This window comes from Symphodus melops (genome assembly GCF_947650265.1).
Source record: "Symphodus melops genome assembly, chromosome: 17".
Taxonomy (NCBI): Eukaryota; Metazoa; Chordata; class Actinopteri; order Labriformes; family Labridae; genus Symphodus; species Symphodus melops.
The window spans coordinates 22189514-22213637 of record NC_136707.1 but is presented as its reverse complement, the minus strand read 5'-3'; the positions used below and the strand labels follow the sequence as shown (position 1 = coordinate 22213637).

General features: G+C 46.7%; 1 protein-coding gene across 4 annotated transcripts; it reads right to left on the bottom strand.

Moving 5' to 3' along the window:
* Nucleotides 1–1507: 1507 nt before the first annotated feature.
* spag9a (sperm associated antigen 9a) lies at nt 1508–23764 on the bottom strand. 4 transcript variants are annotated; one of them, XM_079367017.1, is made up of 31 exons: nt 23308–23764; nt 20601–20721; nt 18827–18897; nt 18647–18735; nt 18397–18547; nt 16272–16355; nt 15088–15223; nt 14893–14986; nt 14093–14214; nt 13287–13301; nt 12948–13005; nt 12705–12857; nt 12365–12416; nt 12114–12244; nt 11784–11840; nt 10606–10770; nt 10344–10473; nt 9623–9712; nt 9439–9546; nt 9187–9370; nt 8876–9091; nt 8591–8801; nt 7628–7747; nt 7464–7544; nt 7306–7373; nt 6006–6157; nt 5741–5912; nt 5494–5607; nt 4172–4348; nt 3791–3928; nt 1508–3548 (listed from the first exon to the last, which is right to left on the bottom strand). In XM_079367017.1, exons 1-31 carry the CDS (start codon nt 23605–23607, stop codon nt 3430–3432), a joined length of 3879 nt encoding a protein of 1292 aa, XP_079223143.1. In that variant the 5' UTR covers nt 23608–23764; the 3' UTR covers nt 1508–3429. The 4 variants fall into 4 exon arrangements, with proteins under 4 accessions (XP_079223143.1, XP_079223144.1, XP_079223145.1 ...); XM_079367018.1 differs by having other exon boundaries at nt 6006–6154; XM_079367019.1 differs by lacking the exon at nt 13287–13301.
* Nucleotides 23765–24124: the final 360 nt, after the last annotated feature.

Genomic DNA, 24124 nt, shown 5'->3' with positions numbered 1-24124 from the left:
CTCTTATTTGTGTTTACGTCCTGGTACCAAACTGTCACCATCAAAAAGAGCCAACGTTCTCCCAGATGTGCAATAAGCATCTGTCACCATCTCAGCTAAACCTTTCTGCGTGTAGAAGCAGCAACAGAAGTTAGCAGAACATGTTGTCCTCTTCTCAAAGCTCGGACACAGGTAGTTGGAACCAGCTCTCCTCTTCCCTCTTGCAGTAAATCAACTGTATACTGCACCACCAGCTCGCCTTTTTCTTTTTTCTTTTTTTTACACTCTCAAGAATCCCCCGTCTGAGCCACAACACACGCTGTGACGTCACAGAGCGCTCGACGTGTGTGCAGGCCTCGCTGTCAGCCCCCGCACGGCTTGTGAGGAGGAGGTGGGCAAAGAGAGAGAGAGAGAGAGAGAGAGAGACGGGGGTGGGAGGTGGGCTCTACGCTGTGATGTAATTTCATGGAAGTTGTTGTGTGGTGATGCTGCTGCAGCTCAGCCTCCTACTGGTCGAGGATGAGAAGCAACAAATAAAGAGATGCACAGATGAGAGAGCAAACAAGGAAAACACGATGAGTGTGCGTCCACGTGCAGCAGCGTCTACTCATGTTAATACACATTTACATCTGCAGCCTGAGGATTCAATCTACACACGTGTTGGATATCATACTAAAAGCTCAGCTGGTTCTGCTGGCTGTAAGCATGACGATAACAAACATGTAACCTCTAACATAGATCTAAAAGGGTCCTGTGTGTTTAAAAATCAGACCTGATCCAGCGACGTGTGGACGCTTCAGCATGTTATAGGATAAACTTACAGCGCCACCTGGTGGCTGCAGCAGGTCAGGTGTTTGGTGAGTCTGGAGGCATTTAAATCTCCTTTATTGAGTCACTTTATCTTTAATGCTGCATGTCATTAAAGCTGGTTTACAATGCACTAATTAGTGGGAAGGATTTTAATGACAGGCTCAGAGAAGTCTCTGATGTTTACACGCAGGTAAAGGTGAAGTGCAGGTTCTCTGTGTACTCTCCTACACGTCATCAGTGTACCGCAGCCTTGTTAACTTTTATCTTCCGTCACTTCAGGCGGCCTCAAAAGTTTGCTCTAAATCCTGAAGTTAGTTTGCAAAACTGACAAATGAATCTTTGGATTGGATTCATGAGTTGTGTGTTGATGGGTTGTAGAGTCTCTGTAGCTGCTCTGACGTCATGCAGCCGTTTTAGCAGGATGAGGTCCAGTTTGAATGTGATTGATTTATTTTGTTAAGGGTTTAAACTTTGCCTTATGAGGCTAATCTACCTAATGTTGAGTTACAAACACGTTTCTTATTCAAAAACGTGAAAAAGAACCAAACTGTTGTTAACTATGGATTGGTCCACAGACTTCCTGCTTTACATGACTTTTACTTTTCCCTTAAAACATCTGCAAACTTTGAGTCTGTAAATGAAAATGTTTAAGGCCTTCGACATTCTTTGTTGCAGCGTTCAGTCAGATTTTAAGATATTTAGACACACAGGCAGAAACTTCTCCATGAAATTGATTTTTAATAGATTGTTAAAAATAAGGCTATGATGCTATTTTTAGCAAACATTGACCAGGAGGAACCACCGTCACGGCGTCCAGAGAAGTCGGTACAGCGTGTCAAATGTGACCGATCTGACAGATGTTCAGTGAGCACACATACACCGCTCCAACTTTCACGTGTACACACACACACAGAGACACACACACACCCAAAACGGCGGCATACAGACTGAGCTGAAAACAAAGCGGCATCTCTTCAGACAAACATGCATAGCTTAGTACATGAAGACGGAACTGGAAAACAAAGGGATCGCTGCACACTTTGAGCTCGTTTGTTAAAAACTTCCAACAAGAGGACATGAATTTCTTTATTTCATGAACAATCACGTAAACGTAGTGACTATTTCTTTTACAATAGCCTCCTTTTATATTTTGTTCTTGTAGAAAGTTACATTCTGAACCAAAAACTGGCTCCAAAACATCAGAAATAAATACTGGAATGGTCAAAAAAAAAAAAACACAATAAAAAGTGACTGTTTTTAAAATGGACTGAAGTAGTCTGATATAAAAACAAACGGTCTGAATATTGGTATGATGTTACAGTCACGACTTCATCATCGTGTCTCACACATGAATACAAAAACACTCGGCATGTTCAGCAGAACTCAAACAGGGACAACAGGTTCATTCTTTATGTTTGAACGATGCAGGAATAAGGACGGACTCTTTTTTTTTACACCGTGTGCACGTTTCTCTCATACGTGTTCCCTTTTTTTAAAGATTATTTTCCCAGCAGGATGAAACTGACGGAGCACCGACACCGTCTTTAAAGGACTCAACAGGTGCGTCTTCTTTCCTCCTTTGGTTACCGGGACGACTGACCGCTGGAAATCTTTGCATAATTTGTTTCCCTTCTTCAAAATTAGCATGTAGCAGGAGTGGATCCTACGTTTGCACAGGTGCAACTTTAAAGTGCCAATGAGCTGAAGCAAACACGAAGCACCACGAGAGCGGCACAGGCAGGTTGTCCTCACACACCAGGCGAGGGCGTGTAGCCGGAAAACATCCGAGCAGGCGCACTCACACTCACACACACACACACACGCACACACACACACACACACACTGGGACAAGAATACAGGATTCCTCCATGCAGGCTAATGCTAACCTCCAGCTCAGTACAGTAAACTGGAAGCCTTTAAGTACCCAAACTGCTCGGGTGTTATTCAGATCTCTAAACTAGATCTCGTGGCACACTGAGCCTGGAGTCAGGCGCTATCATTACAACCCTCAGGAGCAAAGTTTCATCCTCCTGCTGCTGCAGGAAGAACGCTCATCTTATTGACTAAACAGTGAAGTCATCAACACTTTGACTACATTTTGAATTTCAGGCCTGATATCTTAAAACCGCGGCCCTCCTAGTCGAGATAATAAAACTGCTAAACATGATGGAGATTTGAGTGACGCTCACACGCTAACATACACGAGGTTAAGAAAAATTACAAAGTCCATGTGTGTGTGTTTGATAAAAAAAGATTAAACTTCCTGCTCCTTGTTCGTTGCTTCAAGCTCGTCTCCATTTGATCCTTTTACAACCAATCATTTTCAAGACGGACAGCGTCCACACGTCCTCTGAACAAACTCACACCTTCAGTCTCCTCCAGCGTCACCTCCACGCATCCCAGCAGACGGGAACGCCTCGGACGGCTTCTTTAAGTCAACCTCACTTTGTCTACTTCAGACTCATGAAGAATAAACTGTACAAAACATGGACTAAAAACAATGTTTACAAAGAAGTAGTGGAGTACTCGGGCATTAAGAACCATCAGTAATATGAAATGGAAAAGTCAAAAGGAGTGCATGCGGGGGTTCGGTGGGCGGCCCTCGCCTTGACACAGCAGTCTGTGATTTTACTGTTTTTTCAATCATGAGAGGTCGTGACCTGCCAGACGATGAGGTGGCTCTGCTCAGCCTTGGTGGGAGCCGACTGCTGGTTGGCCGAGGGCTCTGATAAACCGTCCAACTCCCCGCCTTCGTCACCTGCGGAGCGAGAGAGCGGATCAAACAGAGGAGCGGATGGAGAAGAAGATACCGGAGCTCTGACACGACAGAGAGTTAAACCTGCACACCTTTAACGGACCACCTTGTACCTACATATTACACCTGTGCAGCATCATACAGGTGTCTTCCTGCACAGTGTGGACGCAAGCAAAACTAAATCATCTTCAAATCGACAGAAGCAGCAGAACATGCATGTCTTCTCGACGCTGTGTACTACTCACCCATTCTGAAGTCAATGTAACCTTCACCTCCACTCATGACCAGGTAAGTCTTCGGCTCGGACGCCGCCGTGTCCGAGGATTCAGACGGAGGATCGTCAGAGCCTGAATCTGCGCTGCCCGGAGGGGGCATCGCCTGACCTGTGATCAGGAATCATTTCATTATTTTATAATATGAATTAATACTGATTTCATCTGATGTTTGAATTCAACCATGAGTCAAATCATCTTTTACAAAATGCATCAAAATGAAAAGCAAATCAAGATAGTCAGAATATATTAGATACTTTACATTCAATTCTCAGATATCACCGAAATCAGATAAATGCATTAATAAGTCTATAATCCATTTTCACTTTCAGCAGCTTTTTTTTGTCCACCTACCTGGAACGGTAACAAAGAACTTGACCGCGTCCCGGTGTCCATGGAAACACAGCTGGGCGTGGGCCATGGAGCAGTATGGCACGGAGCTGCCCGGCACGGCACACTCTGAACCGTCGTCACTGTAAACCCGCACAGCGCTGCCGGGCCAGGCTGGAGCATTTCCCGTCGTCTTATTGGCTGAAGGATCAGGAAGAAAGCCATCGTTACGTTACGTCGACGACTTGTACGTCATTTCCCTCAAGGAGACGGGACAAAGCCGGATTATAAGCCGAGGTGGCCTTCACAGGCTCACAGAGGAAGAGCGAGGAGACGTGAGGAGGTGAATCCGTCAGAAAGCAGAACGCCTCATTTCACCCGGTAACAGCTGAGTGGTACGAACCTGACGAACTACCCTGCGACTGTGAGGCCTGTATCCATGGAAACGCAGCTGTCTTTAATGCACCTGGTGGTGCTTTGTATCGTCTGAAGCTGCCTCAAGAGAAATCTGGGACGCAGATAAAGTGAGAGGCGGAGGGGAGTGAATAATCAATAGCTGCCTCTCGACTGCGCCGCTAATAAGAAGACAGCTCCACCAGAGGGTTAGCCTAGCTTAGCTTAGCTTAGCACAAAGATGGAAAACTACATCATTACTAGAATCATTTTCAACTAACAACACGAGGCATCCATCTCTTCTGACACGGAGAAACATCAAGTCAAACTTCAAACTGGGAATGATGCAACTCTCTACTGGCAGGTCTTCATCAATGTTTGTAATGCAGCAGCGTGATTGGTCTTCGTCGTATCTGAGAGAGCACACGCGTCACTCCGCCGTTCATCTCCTGAGTTACTGCTCACGGCGGCTCCTCAGCTGAACCCTCATCCAGGTCCACACTCCCTCCCGCCCACTACGCTCTGACACTGACAGGCGTCTGATCCCACCTTCACAACACGGTCCGAACACGCTCACCTGACTCGTCTCCTCTGTCGCCCCCTGGTGGTGAAACGAACTACGCAGGGTCTGTTTGCACCTTTAAGAAAAAAGCTAAAGACCCCGCTCTTTATGAACACGTACGAGCTTGAAGATGATGATGGTTTTGTTTTATCGTGATAAATACTTCGGATGGTTTCGATGCTGATCAGAACTCTAAAGAACAGTGCGCTCTGCCGCTGGTCACTTCCTGTCAGCTCCAGAGTGTCTGATAGCGGTTTGTTTGCACTTCCTGTCGTTGTCTCCTCCTCCCTCGATCCTCGACCGTGTGGTTCTCTCTCTATGCTGTGCGTCGCTTCGGTTGAGAGTGTCTGATAGGTGAACTGTAAATGAAGAGCCTCAGAGTGCGAGTTACCTTCAGACAGCGGGATGGAGATGATCACGCCGTTTCCTGTCCCCACCCACAGTCGGCTGCAGGAGACCACCAGAGCTGTGATCCTCACGAAGGAGAAGCCCAGTTTACCCGTACCTGCAGCACACACACATCACACACGCTCCACCACTCAGGAAAAGATTCAGTTTCTACGATGTCATTTCATACACGTGGTCAGTGAAGAGCGAGTAAACATCCTGGTCCAATAGGATTAGAGAAGAGTGCGTACCTAACATCTTGCTGACGTAGGGCTCGATGTCCACGTCCTGAAGGTGCTGGTAGGTGTGTGCGTGAAACAGGCGCAGAGTTGAATCCAGTCGGATTGACACCCAGATCCCGTCCCCGACCCAGGCCAGCTGCCGGACCTGACTCTCCTTACGAGGGTGAGCGTCAAACGACTTCTGCTCGGACAGACGAACATTCACAGCAGACTATGACAGGATGTTCGCTCATACGATGTTTTTATTCGTGAATGAACTCAGTGAGTGCTGCACCTCTATCCTCATGGCCTTCGGCTGGATGACGTAGATCTTGTTCCTGTAGCCGCACCACACCTTGTCGTGGACGACTGTCATGCAGCGGATTGAGTGATGAGGCCGGCCCAGATCCAGCAGGTGATAGTTTGTTAGATCCCACTGACCGTCTGCTTCAAGAAACAAGGAGAGAAGAAGAATGATTTCTGCTGCTCCGTAATAAAAAAAAAAAAAAAGAGCGTAATTAATTTAGACCAATCAAAAAATCCAATTAAGAGTGAATTTATACGTTTTTTTAAAAAAGGGGCGTTTTCCTTCTGATCACAGCGATGGCTTAAGGCCGGTTCACACGGCAGGATTTTAAAATTGTCGGCAGATTTCCCAAACTTTAGAGACCACACACACGGCGATAAATAATCGGAGGTTTTACAGTTTCGGTCGTACAGTGTGTGGTGTGCGGCCAAATGGCAACATCAACACACCACACACGAACCGATTTCACTCGCGAACGTCTCCCGATCAGACTGGAAATCTCGCAAAACTTCTCGAGATCAAACGTGATTCCAGAGTCAACAAATGGACAAAGAGGATGTAATAGGGATCGTTTGTGCTGTTTTTATCTGAAAAAACACGTTTTAAAAAGAGGCGTCGGTCAAAGGAGGGGAGACAACGGGAGCATGAGCTCTACTTGCTACATGTTGATATGGAGGTGAGTAGCAGTTGTTTTGCTACCGGTGTTTTCGCTAATAAGTCACCTCGCTTTCTGATTGGCTACGCGTCACAGTCAACAGGCTCGTGCTTGTTTCTCCTCGGGGGAAACACCACACATTATGAGAGATCGGGCCAAAACAATCCAACATGTTGAATATCCCCGATTTGAGATCGGAGCGGTCCCGACATTCTTCCGACCAGACGAGAACGTTCTGAACACACCACACACGGCAGGATGATCTTATAAGATTATCTTATGATGATCGGGGCGTCCTTAAGATTATCGGAAGGGGAGAATCGGGGCCAAAATCGGCGTGATTATCCTGCCGTGTGAACCAGGCATTAGAAAAACAGTTGAACTGTAGTGGTCTAGACCGCTCTTCATTTTAAATCCAGAGTCCGGCTCGTCTGAGGCCGAGAAAAGACTGAAGACAAAATGCTTTTGATTCTGAGACAAGACGAGTTTCTTATCTCTGCCTTATTCGACCTTTCATGCTTTGATTCCTTTTCACACATTCTAATAGTTTTATTGTTTCAGGGTCGGGTTTTTATACCATCAGAGGTTTAGTGTACAACAACCTTTCCTCAAAGATTCAACGTGATCACTTACTGATGCTTCTGTGAAAAATGGCCAACGTCCCGTCAGCCAGAGCCACCAACACTCGGCCTTTAACATGCCTGTAATGAGAACAGAGCAGAGCTCCTGCAGTCACAGAGGAGTGTGTGTGTGTGTGTGTGTGTTGTACTTGATAATGATTTCATACTCACACTATGCTGAGGATGGAGTCTTTCAGCTTGATGGCGTGCAGACACTTTCTCCATCGAGCCACAGACGAGTGAACATACAGACTTGAAAAGGAACAAACCAAAGAGGTAAGAAGTCATGACAGCTGGGATTACACGTCAGCGCCCTCTAGTGTCTCATCACTCACCATCCGTTCTGAGCTCCCAGCCACATGGTGGGGAGGGCGCTGCTCATCCTCATGACCTCCCCGGAGTCGGAGAGGTCAGAGTCGTCGTGCAGCGAAGTGACCCCATCCTGCCCGGAGCCCCTGGATCACAGACAGAGAGGACAGCATGATTCAGCACTTTTTTTTTTTTTAAGACTTTTATTGCAGGAAATTCACATTTCAAAGTATTCTTTACCTGCATTTTAAAATTCCTTTCCAACATATTGTATAAACTGTTTTTAGGGGTGAGACTTGATTAAAAAAGTGTTTAACTAATTAACTCAGCGCTTTCTAATGAATTAATCTAAATTAATCGCATTTTGAGTGCATCACAGTATTTGCCCTAAAAAGCAACACTTTTCAATCTAAATATATTTTGGTGGATAAATGAATGCAATGCATGCAAGTTTACTTCTCAGTTTCATAAAGCTGTTGGATCTTGTTTGAAATAGTTTTTTTTTGCACTGGAAAGTTGGATCACACGATGCTATCTGCAGCACATTTTCTAACCCTTATCTTCTACCACTAACAGTGATCTACAGTCCAATCAATTTAAGGAGTGAGTTTATAAGTTTATCAGACGTTGAATTACTAATTTTGCTCCTGAAGACAGTCATTCTGTCGAACTTAGGCTGCAAACGCGAAGCTAGCGAAAAGTTAGCACGAAGCTAGCGAAGTTAGCGCAAAGCTAGCGAAAAGTTAGCGCGTAGCAATGACAAACAATTCCGCGCTGTTTATGAGGCAAACTTTGATTAAATGTGTTAAAAAAATGTAACGCATTATTTTCTTGTAGTAAATGAATCGTAATTAACACGTTAAAGTCCCAGCCCGAGTTTTTTTTAAGTGTAAGACCTTTTTGATTTGAAAATGAACAAGCTTTTGTGCATGTTTGCTTTTCCTAAATGCGTCCCACACTGTGAGGAGGGATGATCCAGAGGAGCTCACCTGAGTGTGTCAGCAGGTGAGGGGTCGGTGGGTCCCACCCCCAGCGGGTCGGTGAACACGTGCTCGGTGTAGATCCCCGGCTGGTTTGGATCGGTTGCCTGCTCCTCCTCTCCTTCTTCGCCCACGCCGGCGTTGGCCTCCGTGGCTTCTGTCGCCTCCTCTGCTGGAGGAACGCCGTCTTCTGCTGGACTGCTCTCTCTGGACAGCTCCACTGTGCGCATGGCGGATGCATTAGCAAATCAAATCAAAGACAGGCTGTGAAATGTGTTCTCAGCAGATATCTACCCGAGCCGGAGAAGCCGCTGTGCTCAGCCGGCTGATCGCTGACACGTGGGGAGGCCGTCTGCGGGATGGCGGTGGTGCCCTCTGCTGCCAGCGCACCATCGCTGCCTGTTGAGCCCACACTGGCCACACTGCCAGCCAGAGACACCCCGTCACCTTGACTGGCCTCCAAGTCTTGGGGTACCTCCTCACCTGCGGGATAATCCGTCTCCAACACACCTGAAAAAAAATAAAACAATTAAAACGATACTGTCATCAAGTCCAGCACCAACTGACTAAAAAGAAGTGATGAGCGAAAGATGAGATCTTGGTACCTGGCACACTGGCAATGCAGACCACGTGTGTGTTACAGGCGTAGAAGCTGTCGAGGATGTCAGAGGGCTGACTGGCGTCCAGCACCATCACCTTGGTGGAGGAGTGCGTGCTGGTGCAAACCCACACCCTGCTGGAGATCTCATCCTGCAGCACCAGCTCCTTCTCCTGCTCACCTCTCTCCTCCTACAGAGGAACGTAACATCAGGCTTCAGACCTGAACCAAAGTCTGAAGACCTGATCGGGTCTCTTACCTTACTCTCCTGCTCCACCTGGTCCAGGCTGCTCTGGGAACCTTTGATCTGTTTACTGAGCTCTGGCGTTCTCCCCCCTGACATGTTGACTCCTGCAGCACACCACAGCTGGAGAACAGATGCAGAGCGTGTTATAAAGTCACCTCATGTTCACTACATGCTGATGGTATCGAAGTGTGTTCACCTTCATAGAAGCATCTTTCTGCTCCAGAGGTCTCAGGTACACGGGCACAGGGAGGTTCATCTTGTTCTCCACCTGTCCACCATTGGTCACCTGTACGACAAAAAACAGCTTTAACAGAGAGTCCGTCTACAGTTAGGTGAAATATTTTCCTCAGTAAAAAAAAGTCATCAAGTTAGTGTTTCCTGTTTATCCACCTTTCGAAGAGGAACACATAATACTTGTCTCAAACAAACACAAGCGTAGAGATCTTTGATACAGAAGAGAAATTTGACTTTCTATCACGTCCATTTAAATTGGACTAATTTTAAAGGGTATGATCATATTTCTTCTATTTTAATGATATTTGGTTCCCTCTAGTGGACATGAATGTTTTCCTCTTCTGAACTAAAAGGGATACTTCACCCATTTACATGAAGCTGTGTATCACTAGAAACATGGTAGCAGTGTTGAATGGTCATGAATCCAGCCCTCATTTTGCCCTGAGACGAGAAAAATATGTTTTTCTTTGCCTGGAAGTTTTCTTCATGTGATGCAATATGACGCTTTTTGCATCACATGAAGAAAACTTTCAAGCAAAGAGAAACACTTTTTTCTCGTCTCAGGGCAAAATGAGGGCTGGATTCATGACCATTCAACACTGCTACCATGTTTCTAATGATACACAGATTCATGTAAATGGGTGAAGTATCCCTTAAACTAACTGCAACCTTGACAATCTGACCTTGTACTTGCTGGGCAGGCTCCAGCCGTGTGCAGTGACCCGTCCGTCCTCCTTCTGCATGTGAGCCTTCACCTGTCTGTACTGAGCTCTCTTCTGCTCCTTCCGTGACGGGGAGCTGCACTGATCCTTCCTGCAGGGAGAGCAAAGTGAGAGACGTGCAGATATATTTCAGTTCTGTTCCTGATCGTGGGCGGTTTGACAAAATAAACTCTTTGAATGTTTAAAAAGAGTGAGGACAGAATTAAAAGTTATCTTAACTCACTCTTCGTTGAGGAAGTCAAAGGTCTTGGACTTCTCGGTGGGGAACTGGGAGAAGGTGCTGCTCCTCTTCACCAGGCTGCCCGGAGCGTTGTACTTCACGTTGGACTGGGAGTCCACCTTCTTGATGGCGGGGGAACTGGAGGAGGAGCTAAAGAGTCTGCTGAAGCTGCAGGTGGTGAAGTTACAGAGAGCCAGACGGGGAGAAAACAGAGCAGACAGGAGTGCAGGGAAAAAGCAAGGAGAAGGGGGGGGAGGGGGGGGGGGGAGGTCATCAACCAACCAGAGCACCAACACTTCTCTGACAGTGACACAAAGCATGCTGCGAGCTGCAATTATTGAACACTAGTATAAGTAATATCTCAACGTCTTCATGTTTGTTTGTGGAGGTCAAGTTTTTAGTGGATAAAACCAACAAATATCAGAACAAAAAAAAAAAAACCTGGGAAAATCCTTCAATAAGAAGCTGCTCGTATCTTTGTATCAGATAATCATTCAGCATGTGTGAATAAAAGGTTTATCTCGCTCTCCTGGAATCGTTGTTCTTTTTGCATATGACGATTAAATAAACCCGTCGTGCAGAGAAGGTTGAAAACATTCCTGTGCAGTTTAAATACTCTGATGCTTCTGCAGAAACGTTCTCAGCACTGACTGATTCAAGCAGGTCACCAGCTCGCTGCCTTCCTGTCTATTTCACAAACGCATGATCTGAACTCTGCTGCATGATCTCACACGGGTCGTGTACGTGACGTCGGCCCCTCGTGAGCTCCCTGTGAGCGGACAGAGGAGGAAACAGGACGATGCACGCAGCAGGCGGGAGACGGGGAAACCCGGAAGGAGAGTCACGTCAGTGATGAAAAACAAGTGATGCACCGCACGCAGAGAAGAGCTAACGGAGACGGACACATGGAAGTGGGATGTGTGTGTGTGTGTGATGGGGGAGCCGTTCTGTGTCAGTGCAGGGACAGAGAGAGAGAGAGAGAGAGAGAGAGAGAGGCTTGGCTGGGAGAACTTTTAGGAAACCATCTTTACCTAATGCTGCCAATTCAAAAAGCACAACCCGGAAAAGATGAGAGAAAAAGTGATTTGAACAGGAAGTACTCACACTGACCTCGACAGGCTGAGAGATCTAAAGCCCTGTGACAAAGGTCAAAAGGTCAACAGTATTCAAAGAGGACTCACAACTGCCAGATGCTGGATTTCTTCTTCTCTGTGAGTGTTGGATTTTCTCTCGAGGCCCTGAAGAAGAAGACAGGCGACAAAGAAGGAGAGGTGATGATGATGTCCGACGGCTTCTCACCATCGAGCAGCTTCTTTGTTTAATTCAACACAGAGAAGTTACTGTGCTGATTTCAGGATTAAGAGCTGCTGCATGGGCCGAGCAGTCAGAAAAGTTATCCTCATGTTAGCTGCTCATCGTATCATTTTGACCAACAACAAAAAAAAAAAAAGTCCCATGAGGACCAATAAGACAATCTTACATCGATGGCATGTTCACATCTGCGCTCTTACCGGATCATCTCGGTCCACCGCACGGCTTCCTGCAGCTCCATCAGCCTCTCTTTGTACTGGTTCCTCTCCATCAGCACTCGGGCCATCTCCACTCTGGTGAAACGCTTCCTCTGAGCCGTGGGAACGTCGCTCTGTGGGAGCAGGACATTTTTTCAGCCCCACGTATGAAAGCACAGAAAAATACGACAGAAAGGTCCAAACAGGAAAGACGCATGAATTCAAACTGAGGTGTGCACGCCGAAGATACTCACATCTTCTTCATCTTTACTTTTCTCTTTCACTTCTTCTATTTCCAGTCGCACTCTGGAGGAGAAAAAAAACACACCAACTCTTTGTGCAACGCTGTCATCGTATCATTTCTGAGAAGTAATAAACTACCCTGGCAGACATGATCCAACAGCCTGCAAGCTCAGAGACAATGCTAATCAATTAACGCTAAACAAAACAAGCTGACAGTGAGAAATGTGCTGCAGAAAGCAAACACGCTGCAATACTGATAATTATTTTCCATCATTACGTTTGTTTTGTTATTTTGCATGCTTTTCGTTATGCATTGTTCCTGTTAGGCTGTTGTTTTCTGTGTCGTCTTACTTCTTCAGCTCCTCCTCCACCTCTCTGTTCTTGTCCTCCAGCTTGGTCTTGGCCTGCAGCACGGCGTCGAGCTCGCCCTGCAGCATCTCCTTCTCACACGTCAGCTCGTCCACCTTCAGGATCAAGTCTTTGTTCACCACGTTCAGAGCGTTCCTGCAGAGACGGAGGGGGAAGGACACTTTGGCATACGGTGGCATGAGACTCGGTCGGTATCAATAATCTGAAATCACTGTGTGAGCTTACTTTGTCTCCAGCAGCTGTGAATTCTCCTGAATGAGATTTTCAACTTCCTTGCCCATTCCTGAACAGAGGCGATGACAAAATCAGAGTTTCATCTCAAGAAAAAAAAAATATATATCTGACAGCAAAGACGAGGTGAAAACTACGGATTAGGATGCAACACTGTCGATGATTAGATGAGCTTTATCACTACTCTAAAATCTAACCAGGCACTACACTGGATGTGAAACATGTCCTAGTGAGATATCCACTACTGCACAAGAAACTACCACAACACACAACCCCACAGCACAGGTCACATGACTGACAGGAGGAGGATGGAGAGAGTGGGTGGGGTCTTACCAATCAAACTAAGGTCTGAGAAAACCATGCAATCCAAGTCAGGCGGAAAGAACAAGAGAGAGAGAGAGAGAGAGAGAGAGAGATGGGATATAGTTTGAGACAGTGAAATGACCAAAACGATGAAGGAGCCAGAGCTGCTGACTCACACAAGCAAAAGATGTTTGTTTTGTTTCTGAAGCTAAAAAAGATTCAACAACAACAACAGCAGCTGCAGTACAAAGAGGAAAACGGGGAGATCGAGGGCAAAACATAAGAACCGTTATGCCAACAAAGGAAGCGTCGAACTCCATCACTCATGCACTGTCCAAGTCATAAGTCAACTTCTGTCAAACGTGATGAAGGAGACGCTATGAGCTGCAATGATGGCGAGCATGGCAGAGAGTGACCAATGAGAGGAGAGCTAAGAAAAAAAGGTTCGAGGTCATACACACCAGAGTACTCCACTTATGGACAAAGAGCAGAGGATGAGACACAGGGAGAGAGAGAGAGAGAGGTGATGTTAACATGGGTCGATGGCTAACACTGCGTTCAACAAGCTGGACCGAAGCGAGGTGTGCAGCGTTACAGAGAACAGCAGGAGTGGAACTAGCAACACACCCACGGCTAGTTTAGCTTCAGTTAAGCAGCTTCGTGTTTATAAACCCAGGAAAGGAATCCAAGAAGTAAGACATAGTTCAGGGTTATTCAACGTATCACAAGAGCGACAATTCAAAAACGTTGGCTTTTAGACTGCTCCATCATACATGCACGAGGTTCCTTCATCTACACACTTCAGTGCTCCGCTCGACACAAAGGCTGCTGCTCACCCAGGAGGTCGGCTCCTTCATCCACGTCCCCGATGAGCCCCGTGCCCGCAGACGACAGCTCCTCAAACAGAGAGTCTGTGTTGCGGTCAAACGCCATGTTCTCGATGCCTTTAGTGGGCGTGCTGGAGGAGGAACAACAAGGTGATCAGGCCTGCACGCTGCACACTCTGTGCATGTCAACAGAATACAGTGGGAGAAGGAGACACATGGAGAAGAGTGCATATTAACTACGACTCTGTTTCTTGTTCATCTGCTGCACAAATATGTTGACAGCGTGCAGCAGGTCGTGCAGCTCGCTCGCTCGCTCACAGCAGCGACTTAAGTTCTGTCCTTCTTGATACTGATGATGGCGATGGCTTTGTTTGATAAGGATGATTTTAGTCAGGTTTCGATGCTGATTAGAAGTCTAAAGATCAGCTGCTCTGCCTCCGCTCACTTCCTGTCAGCACCTCCGCTCACTTCCTGTCAGCAGCCCCCCTGTGTGTGTCCGGTCAGACTTCAAGCTGTTTGTTGTCTCTTCCGGTCTAGATCCTTGATTGTGTCATTCTTACTCTGCCGAGCTCTAATCGCATCAACATGGTATGAAAGCATTGTACGCAGGGCTCCAACCAACAGGTGACAGAGCTTTGATTTATTACATGCGATCCATTTTTATTGGATGGGATAAATCCAGACTCCCTTTTTATTGCAAAGGCTGATTTAGTCTTAGCTTGTTTAGACTTAGTGACTGTCGATGTAACGCTTCCTGGGTGAAACTGAGTTTTTTTAAAAGGAGCCTGAACAATCGATGTATGAGCTACCTGCAGGATTTATATCCAATGAGATCCATGTCCAGCTCAGGAGTGGACTGAATGATATCCTGCACATCTGAGCTGTCCTCGTTTTCAGGCAAACCTGTGGAGTTCAGATAAGAGAAGGAAGGAGGCCGAGTGTGGTTTCAGATGGTTTGGGATATAAAATGATGTGTTGTCAGGTTTCACGAGGTTCGAGCGTACCCACGGAGATGGACCTGGTCCCCGGTGCAGCCTGCACCTCGGTGCTCTTACTGCTCTCATCTTCCCTCTCCATGTCCGAGGCTGTGGTGGACATGGGAGTGAGCGACTTGGAGCCGGTGAAGTCCGACAGCTCCTCCTGTAATCAAAAGACGTTCAATCACAGCGGAGCTGCTCCGTGTTTGAGAGTCAAGGCCGAGTCAGTGAACCAGGGTCCGAATAAAAAAAAAAAAAGGTGACACAGAACAACAACAAAGAAAGCACGATGCCACAGTTTAACACAATGAACACAGAATGGTTTTACTACTTCAGCTACACATGCACTTTAACAGGAGACACAGTCCAATGTCTCTCTGCTCTTAAAACCTTTAGAGCGAGAGCACTGTGACGATCTCCTGAGCTACATGGGGTTTTTATTTCTCTGTGAAATAAGAAGTCATAAAACATCAAATCTGGACGATGAAATACTTCAGACTAACACACAGGACACTAAACTAGGCTACACACAGGGATGAGGTGAGCAGAGAGGTCACAACACAGAGGGACGACGAGGGGGGAGGATGGAAGCCGCCATTTACCGCTAGTTCACAACACAAGAGTCAAAGAGTGTTAAGTGACTACAGAACACAAGTAAAAGAAAAGATTCTATGTTATTGTTCAATGATCGATCAGAATGAACTCAAAGTACAGAGCAGCAACAAAAAAAAAAGAAAACAAGAAACAATCAGAGGCCAGATGCAACCATGCTGTCACTGCTTTTAAAGTTTCACATGGTCAATGATCCAAAGGCAGCCGCTGCACAGCTCATGGTTGCATGTAGCGTGACGGACCACAGGTGGTCTATGAGGTGAAGCTCGAAATAAAGGTGAGCAGCGACGCTTTTGAAAAGATGACACAGCACAGTGAAGGAGACTGCTGAAACACACACACACACACACACACACACACACACACACACACACACACACACACACACACACACACACACACACACACACACACACACACACACACACACACACACACACACACACACACACACACACACACACACACACACACACACACACACACACACACACACACACACACACACACACACACACACACACACACACACACACACACACACACACACACGCAGGCTGCTGGCGGCACGTCACTCAGCCGCACAGTCATCAAACTACCTTGCAGTCGTCTGCCAGTGAATTCCCCCAAGAAGAGTCCTGCGCACTCTTAACCTCCCTTCCCTTTGGGGGGTCGACAAAGTCCTTAGGAGGAGGAGGAGGAGGAGGGGGGGGGGGGGGGGGGGGGGGAGTAAGAATGAAGCTCACATGTGCAGAAGCGGTTCAGCAGAAATGCAGACAAAGTGTGAGTGTCAGGGAGTGAGGAGAAGTAAAGTAATGTCGTCTGTTTTTATCACTGCGAACAGCTCGCACACTTTAACAGGCGGATCATGAACGACTGCTTCGATAACCTTTGGCTCATTTTATATCAAATATCATCCAATCAGCCTCCTCGGTTAGTGAACTGAACGCCGTCTTCAGCTTCACCCTGGGTCCCAAAGGAACGATTTCTAAATCCTACAAACCGTGACTTTTTATAAACCGCTTAACAGTGTCCTCACGCTCTATGAGGCACCCAGACCTCCTCAGGTCTCTGAGGTCAGACCTCCTCAGGTCTCTGATGCACCCAGACCACCTCAGGTCTCTGAGGAGGTCTGACCACCTCAGAGACCTGAGGTCAGACCTCCTCAGGTCTCTGAGGTCAGACCTCCTCAGGTCTCTGAGGCCCCCAGACCTCCTCAGGTCTCTGAGGTCAGACCTCCTCAGGTCTCTGAGGTCAGACCTCCTCAGGTCTCTGAGGCACCCAGACCTCCTCAGGTCTCTGAGGTCCTGCTCAGGACTCCTCAGTGAGCCCAAAACCAAGCAACACTATCGACGTTGCACAAATACATTGGAAACATGTTTGTACATATTTAGATGCTGTGCAGATAAATTTAGCTCTGTAACTCGGTACGGTCCGGAGCTCTGACACTTTCACATCATTAAAAATATAAAAACAGTATTTCACAGAGCTGAGAGCGCAGCTCGGTTACAGTAAGTTCCCCTTTAAGTGACTCTCACTCTCCTATTGGTCCATTCGAATGAAGCAGGAAGCGATGAATCAGAAAATATTATGAAGCCAGATCTGGAGGCGATGGGATGGTCTTGCGTATGACTCATATCATCGATGGATAATAGAGCATGTTTGGCATGCTGCGCATCATCCCCCCCTTGAAGCTCCGCCCACTCTCATGATAAAATATGATGTCTCAGTGTAAGTCCACTTGGCTCAACAATAACCATCCTGTCGCACTGATTACATAAGAACCAATCACATTCAGCCAGCTTTCTTCCCCCTCAGTGACTGGCTGCCAGCCATACAGCGGCATCACTCCCATCATGCATCGCTCCACCCAGCGAGCTGATGCCCCAGTTTTAAACAAAAACGCAGCAGTGGGATGAATTAACGTCGTCACCCTGCAGGTCCTAAGACACAAAAAACAATAATATGTGACAGAGGAAGAGAAGGAGAAGCGCTGTTTTTAGAATCACTCTGCGTATTTAAAGCAGCCTGACGTCGACTTAGACTCCTGAAAACACAGAATATAATAATCACAACCCTTTCACCTGCTTTAAATAGAACGTCGCTGCTTTTATAAATATTCACGCGACGCATTTGATGATCTCCTGCGACAGCGGAGAAAAGACAAGTTTGCATATTCATCAATGGATAAAGGGGAGGATGTCTGGAAAGAGAGGTGGCCTTGTCAGACGTCGACTGAGATGAGCCCACACGCCTGAGCTTATCAAAGGAGCTCTATTTTTAACTGGATCTGAAGCCAAATCTCCTCCATCTTCAAGCACGGCCGACACAGCTGGAAACACGTCCAGGACACGGGATTATAGAGCTCACATTGTCGCCTGTGCACAGGTGAAAGACAACTAAAACACTGACTGTTAAAGTGGTGAAGTGAGGCATCCAATCATTTAAAACAATGTAAACGTAGTCTGAAGTCTGGACTGCACCGTACTCTTTATTTATTTCAGATCAGAACAAACTCCACCTGCAATGTTTGGGACCAAAGATTGAACCAATAAAAAAAAGATGGGATATTATTTTTTCCAACACTACAGCTCTGGAACTTGATTCAATTGAAAGCTGTGGACATCAGTAAATCAGACTGTTTTTATTTGATCCGAACCGGACAGGAAGAAAAATCCCAACTTCAGATTTGATTCCACCTCCTGCGAGGTTCAAAGTTCTCACCTTGAGACTCGTGTTGGATCGCAGTTGTGTTGAGTCGTTGAACCTCCAGCCCTCCGTGCCCAGGGTCTCCGATCTGACCTGGGGGTCCGGGGTTAGCAGAGACGTCCCGGCGGACGAAGGAAAGACCCCCAGAGAAAGAGGCCGCTCTCTCCTGGAAGATCCGAGTGATGCGTTTAATGACTCCCGCAGCCAGTCAGAAATACTTCCAAACCATCTGAACGACAAACCAACACGTCACGCGTGAGCTTACCTGACGCGGCCGACTGCGCTCGACTCCGACGTCTCACTGATCTGCTGCATCTTGATCCTCTCCACATGCTCCATGTAGTTATGAATCATCTGCAGGAGTCGAACCAGAAACACGGAGAAAAACATGTCATGAGTGTTGTTTTGTAATTTACAACCTCTTCTCTCCCACGTGGCCGCTCACCTCTGTGTGTCTCTGATGGAGGGAGTTATATTCCTTCTTCAGCTCCAGCTCACGTTCTTCTAACCTGCCGACTAAAACACAAACAACAGTGTAAGGAGGACACTTCACGATGTGCATCATACCGTCAGACCGTCATACCGGGAGGGTTGCAGTCGTAACTGGGGGATAAAAATCTAATTATGAATTAACTGAAGTTAGTTTTCCTTCTAATATGTTCTAGATTTAAAATCCAGACTCCGCCCACTCCGAGACTGAGACCTTCAAAAAGTGACCCTGAGACTACCCTGCTGGTTTCAGATCTCCTGCACTTTAAAAAAAGTCATGCGTTCATTTAAAAAACTGGGCATGAACATGTGGTGTATTGTTAGCTTGAACGTCGCTCGTTTGATTGTGTTTATAGTCTTTATGCTAAGCTAACAAGCTGCTGCTGCTAGCGGTGTCTTCACATCTTTTCTACGAACAGCAGATTGGGATTTATCTCTCTCTTATGTTGAACTTCTCCTTCACATTGCGTCATCATCATCATCATCATCATCATCACGGCCCCTCTGAGCAGAGCAGCTGATCCCACTCAGAAACATTTCACTGTTGTTCCAAAGTGAGTGGATCCGGTCCGGTCTAAGAAGTCTGGACACAGCAGCTGCAGCGTCTGCATGCTGAGCTGGGAGTGTTTGGACTTGGACCTCTAACCATGACTCATCGAGTTTATAGAGACACACAGGCAGCTGACGTCTGAGACTTCCTGTTTGTCATGCTTGGAGGAGGAGCTGGTGTATGTAACATACCAGGGCCGTGATCCTGGTGGTGTTGGCAGAACACACCTTTAATACCCATTTAATAGAAGGTGATGAATGTGCCGGGAAGCCGAGAGGCTGCATGAGTGTTTGTCATCACGCTGCTGGATGCTTCAAGTCTGACCACATGCAGCCTCTCAGATCCTGTCCAGGTCTCAGACTGGACCGACTCTGGATTTTAAATGAAGCCCGGTCAAGACCACTGACAGGCTGTTCTTCCACATCATCACTGTGATTAGAAGGAAAACTCCTCTTTCATACAGGACGTGTAGAAAATAAAGCAAAGACTGCCGTCAGTGACTCTTTAAACTCTGCAGATGTCTGACCTCACAACCATCCCTGCAGTCATGAATGATTGACTGTTTACTGGGAGTGTGACTGTTTACTGGGAGTGTGACTGTTTACTGGGAGTGTGACTGTTTACTGGGATCAAATGCCGAGTAGCATCACATGCTCCCCTTTCCCAAATCAAACAGACTTTCTGAGGGAAGTTTGAGATTGGTTCTATCAAAAAAAGAAGAAGAAGAAATGATTTGCATGTCATTCAGCAGAGGATTAAAACAGGCTGCTGCTGTTTGACTTTGCTCAACGTCATGTGAGCAGCGCTGTGTGAACGAATGACTCATGTGAAAGCAGCTCTGTTGCTTTGCGGCTGGACACTAGTGGGAGTTTCCAACAAGACAGGCAGTGAGAGCCAACCAGCACGCGTCCCCTCCCCTAATCCAGCAATGAAATGAGCGCTAATGCACTGTCGCATTAGGAGGACGGGACTAACAGAAATCCTATAATCCCATTACTGTTACCCCGCGAAGAGGGAGGAAAAAGTGCGAGTGTGTAAGTGTGTGTGCAAGCCGACAGAGGCGAGTTAAAAACACTGAAGGAGATGATAAAGAGAGTGAGGAAGTGGATTAACGTGTACATGAATACAAACACGGCACAGTACAGACTGGGACCCGAGTGACCAGGTTTCATTGGCTTACTCTGGTCTGCGGAGTTCCTGATCTTGAGTTCCAGTTGTCTGGAGTGAGACTCCATCCGGTCCAGATGGTTCTGCAGGTCCTTCTTGTCCTGCTCGTGAGTGTCCTCGAACTCGATGAACTTCTGCTCGGCGACACAGAGACAGAACGTGCTCAGACTCGTGGGTCATTATTCGAGTTTAAGCGACAATACAATTCACGGTCAACGTTTGCATCCAGGTTCATCTGTTGCACATAAAAGGGAGGAAACATGCTGTTCATGCTGAGGTGCAGGTGGCCTAACAGTTACGTTGTACAGCCCTCATACAGAGGCTGAGGGTTTGAATCCAACCTCGGCCTCTTTGCTGCATGTTTCCTGTCTCTCTTCAAACATCCAAAAAAAACAACATACAATAAAAATACAAGTGCACATAAATAACACTGGCTGAGTATTTTCTTTGAGGTGGGAGGTCATGTTGAATGGAAACACTCAATGCATCACTCTATTGTGTTTATAAGTGAGAGTTAACTTCCTTTTGTTGTGCGACTGAACGTGTGATGCGTTTTCTGCGAATGCTCACAGTGACACAACGAAGACGGTCAACTCGTTCTGCAAACTTTTTTTTGAGGATCGACAAAAACAAATAGTCAATGATGTCACCTTATCTGAGTGAGATAATCAGCCTCGTAATGATTCATACATGATGACTCTTCACACACACTGTCGAACTCGACAGCTCAGACTGAACTGCAACATTGTCAAAGCACAACTTTGTTCTGAATCAGGACTTGAGGGACAGGATGTGACTTAGTGGTCCAACTTAATGGTTCATCCGGAAACGCTGGCTCCTCCCAGCTTCCTCTGTGTGTGTGTGTGTATGTTTGTGTGTGTGTGTGTGTGTGTGTGTGTGTGTGTGTGTGTGTGTGTGTGTGTGTGTGTGTGTGTGTGTGTGTGTGTGTGTGTGTGTGTGTGTGTATCGGCATCCACATCCTGTCCGGCTGAGAAAGCCCTGATGCCGTCCCTCCTCTGGCTGCAGCAGTCTCACGCTCATGTGGCGCTCTTGGATTTGTTCGGAGCTGGAGAACATTGTTTTGAAGAATCTCTCATCTGAAGATTATTATTCAATTATTATTATTCTATTATTCTATTTATCTATTCAATTATTCTGATTTGAATCGACTGACATAGTTTTCAGTCAGCTGCGGCCTAATCATCATATGTGTCAGCGTGAGACACCAGGTCATGTCAGGTAAACCGCAGATATGAAAAAAACGAAAGGACATGTAATAAAAGAAAAAGTATGAAACGTTCGCTCGCTGCACATTTCTGACAAAAGATGACGTGACCTGGAAGTAACAGCGTGCCTCTCCGACCCGCATGACCCAGCTCCGTCCCACTCAGCCTGTGGACAGAGACTCTGTCCCCCCTCGCTGTCCTGCAGGCTGCTGTTTACATGTGCAATCAAACCTAAAACAGCACTACAGTAATGAATGACAGCGTGACTGTGTGTGTGTGTGTGTGTGTGTGTGTGTGTGTGTGTGTGTGTGTGTGTGTGTGTGTGTCCGACTGTCACACTGCGAGTACAGATGGGTCAACATGTCCACGGCGTCCTGATGCCCTGAGTCAAAGAAACAAGACGGGACAGAAGGTCGGCGTCACGTCACATCAGCCTTCATACAAACACGCTCGGAGGCAGCAGGTTCACACACACACACACACACACACACACGCTCTAAATCATCCTGCCAAAACACAAGATATCTTAAAACACAAAACAGAGTTCGACATGTGTGCTCGACGAATCATCAAGTTAAACGCTCGCATGATTTCACATCTCTTCGTTTACAGTTTGATGTTTGAGCGCTCTTCTCACCGTTTTCTTCTTCTTCTGTCTTTAAAAAACGATCGTACAAGCCCTCGTAAACATGTCTACATCTTTATCACATCTATATGAAGGATGAGGTCATGCATTATGTTCACTGCATAAACAGCAGGATTCTGTCAAACAAGCTCATGAGACTTATTCAACACAATAACAACTGCATGCATGTGTTTTATACCTAATGTACTGCAGCATGTTTGATATCTTTTTATAAGCTAAAGATGAACAAGAAAATACTCGATGCTTTGGTGTCTGGAGTTCTGTTTTTGTTGCAGTGACATTGAAAAACTGTGTGATTGTTATATTGAATTAAAATGTCTGATTCTGTCAGGTGAAATGATACAAACAGTAACATGAGCAGCGTGAGTGTTTGGTGACCTAAATCACTTCTTAGTGGCACTATCACAAGTTAATCTGTAAATCCTCCTCACTGATTTCATGTCTGCAACATCTTCTTCAAACTTGTGTGTTACAGTGATGTGATGTCCCCAGAATGCTGAGTCACTTCACCTGCTGTGTCTCCTTCACAGCCTTGGTGCTGTGCTGGAGGTGATTTAAAAAGGAGGTGCTTGTTCTGCTTGGGAGACAGGTGCATTTGTACAGGCACTGATTCAAAATCCTCCATCCTTGGGGAGCTGTGTTATGTCACAGATCAGACACAGTACAAAGAGAGGGGGCCATTGCAGCCATGACACATTGCCTTGTTTACATCTCCAGTGAGCTGCACGGGAGGAGGCTGCAGCCCTGAACACGTGTGGAGGTGAATTCAGAGGATGGGTGAAAACACCTGAGGGCACACTTTCATTCCTCCTCCTCCTCCACAAAGGATGCTGCTCCATTCAACTCACCTCCTCGGCGTGTTTCCTCAGCGCCTTCTCCCGCTCGTACTGGGTGATGAGCTGCTCGTTGTCCTCCTTCAGCAGCTCCAGCTCCACTTCGTGCTCCTGGTTCTCCGCGAACACCGAGTCCAGGTTCTCCAGCACGGCCACGACCAGCGGCATCAGCTCCTTCACCACGTCCTCGTCGTATTTACCGATGAGCCGCTCGAACTCGCGGTAGATGGAGTTGGCCAGGCCCGACACCCGCTCAGACATCATCGCTGATGTCCCCGGGTCGTCCTGGTACACAACTCCGTCTTCCAGCTCCATTTTTTTAGTCCTCTCCCCTCGCAGCTAACGGGACTAACGTGGGTTATTCCTTCTCACCCGCCACTATGAACACCGAAACCCGCTTAAACCAAAGCAGTGTTTCTCCAAGTGAACATGCACATTGAGTAAATAACACGGCAGGACAGGAGGCTACGTGGATGTCTTCCTCTTTTTCCCCTTACTTGTCCCATGATGCGTTCAGGTGCTCTTCGAAAGCTTCTACTTTTCAGTATCACTCAAAGACCCAACTCACACAGTTGAAGTCCCGGTGAAATGAAACAAATTTAAGACTTGCAATTCACAAACGAGTAAATAATATCTACTCGGGGGGGAAGACAGCTTTTTGTTTTCTTTCCATCCCTTCATTGGTCCTCTTTCAAGACCTGCAACTAAAATATCCGTGGGTACGTGAAGGCGCCACCACAACAGCTGAGTTGTTGACCAGATCACGTGATGACGTCATATCATGCCAACAGCGTCAGATTATTTATACTGACAGGCTGATACTGTGCAGTTT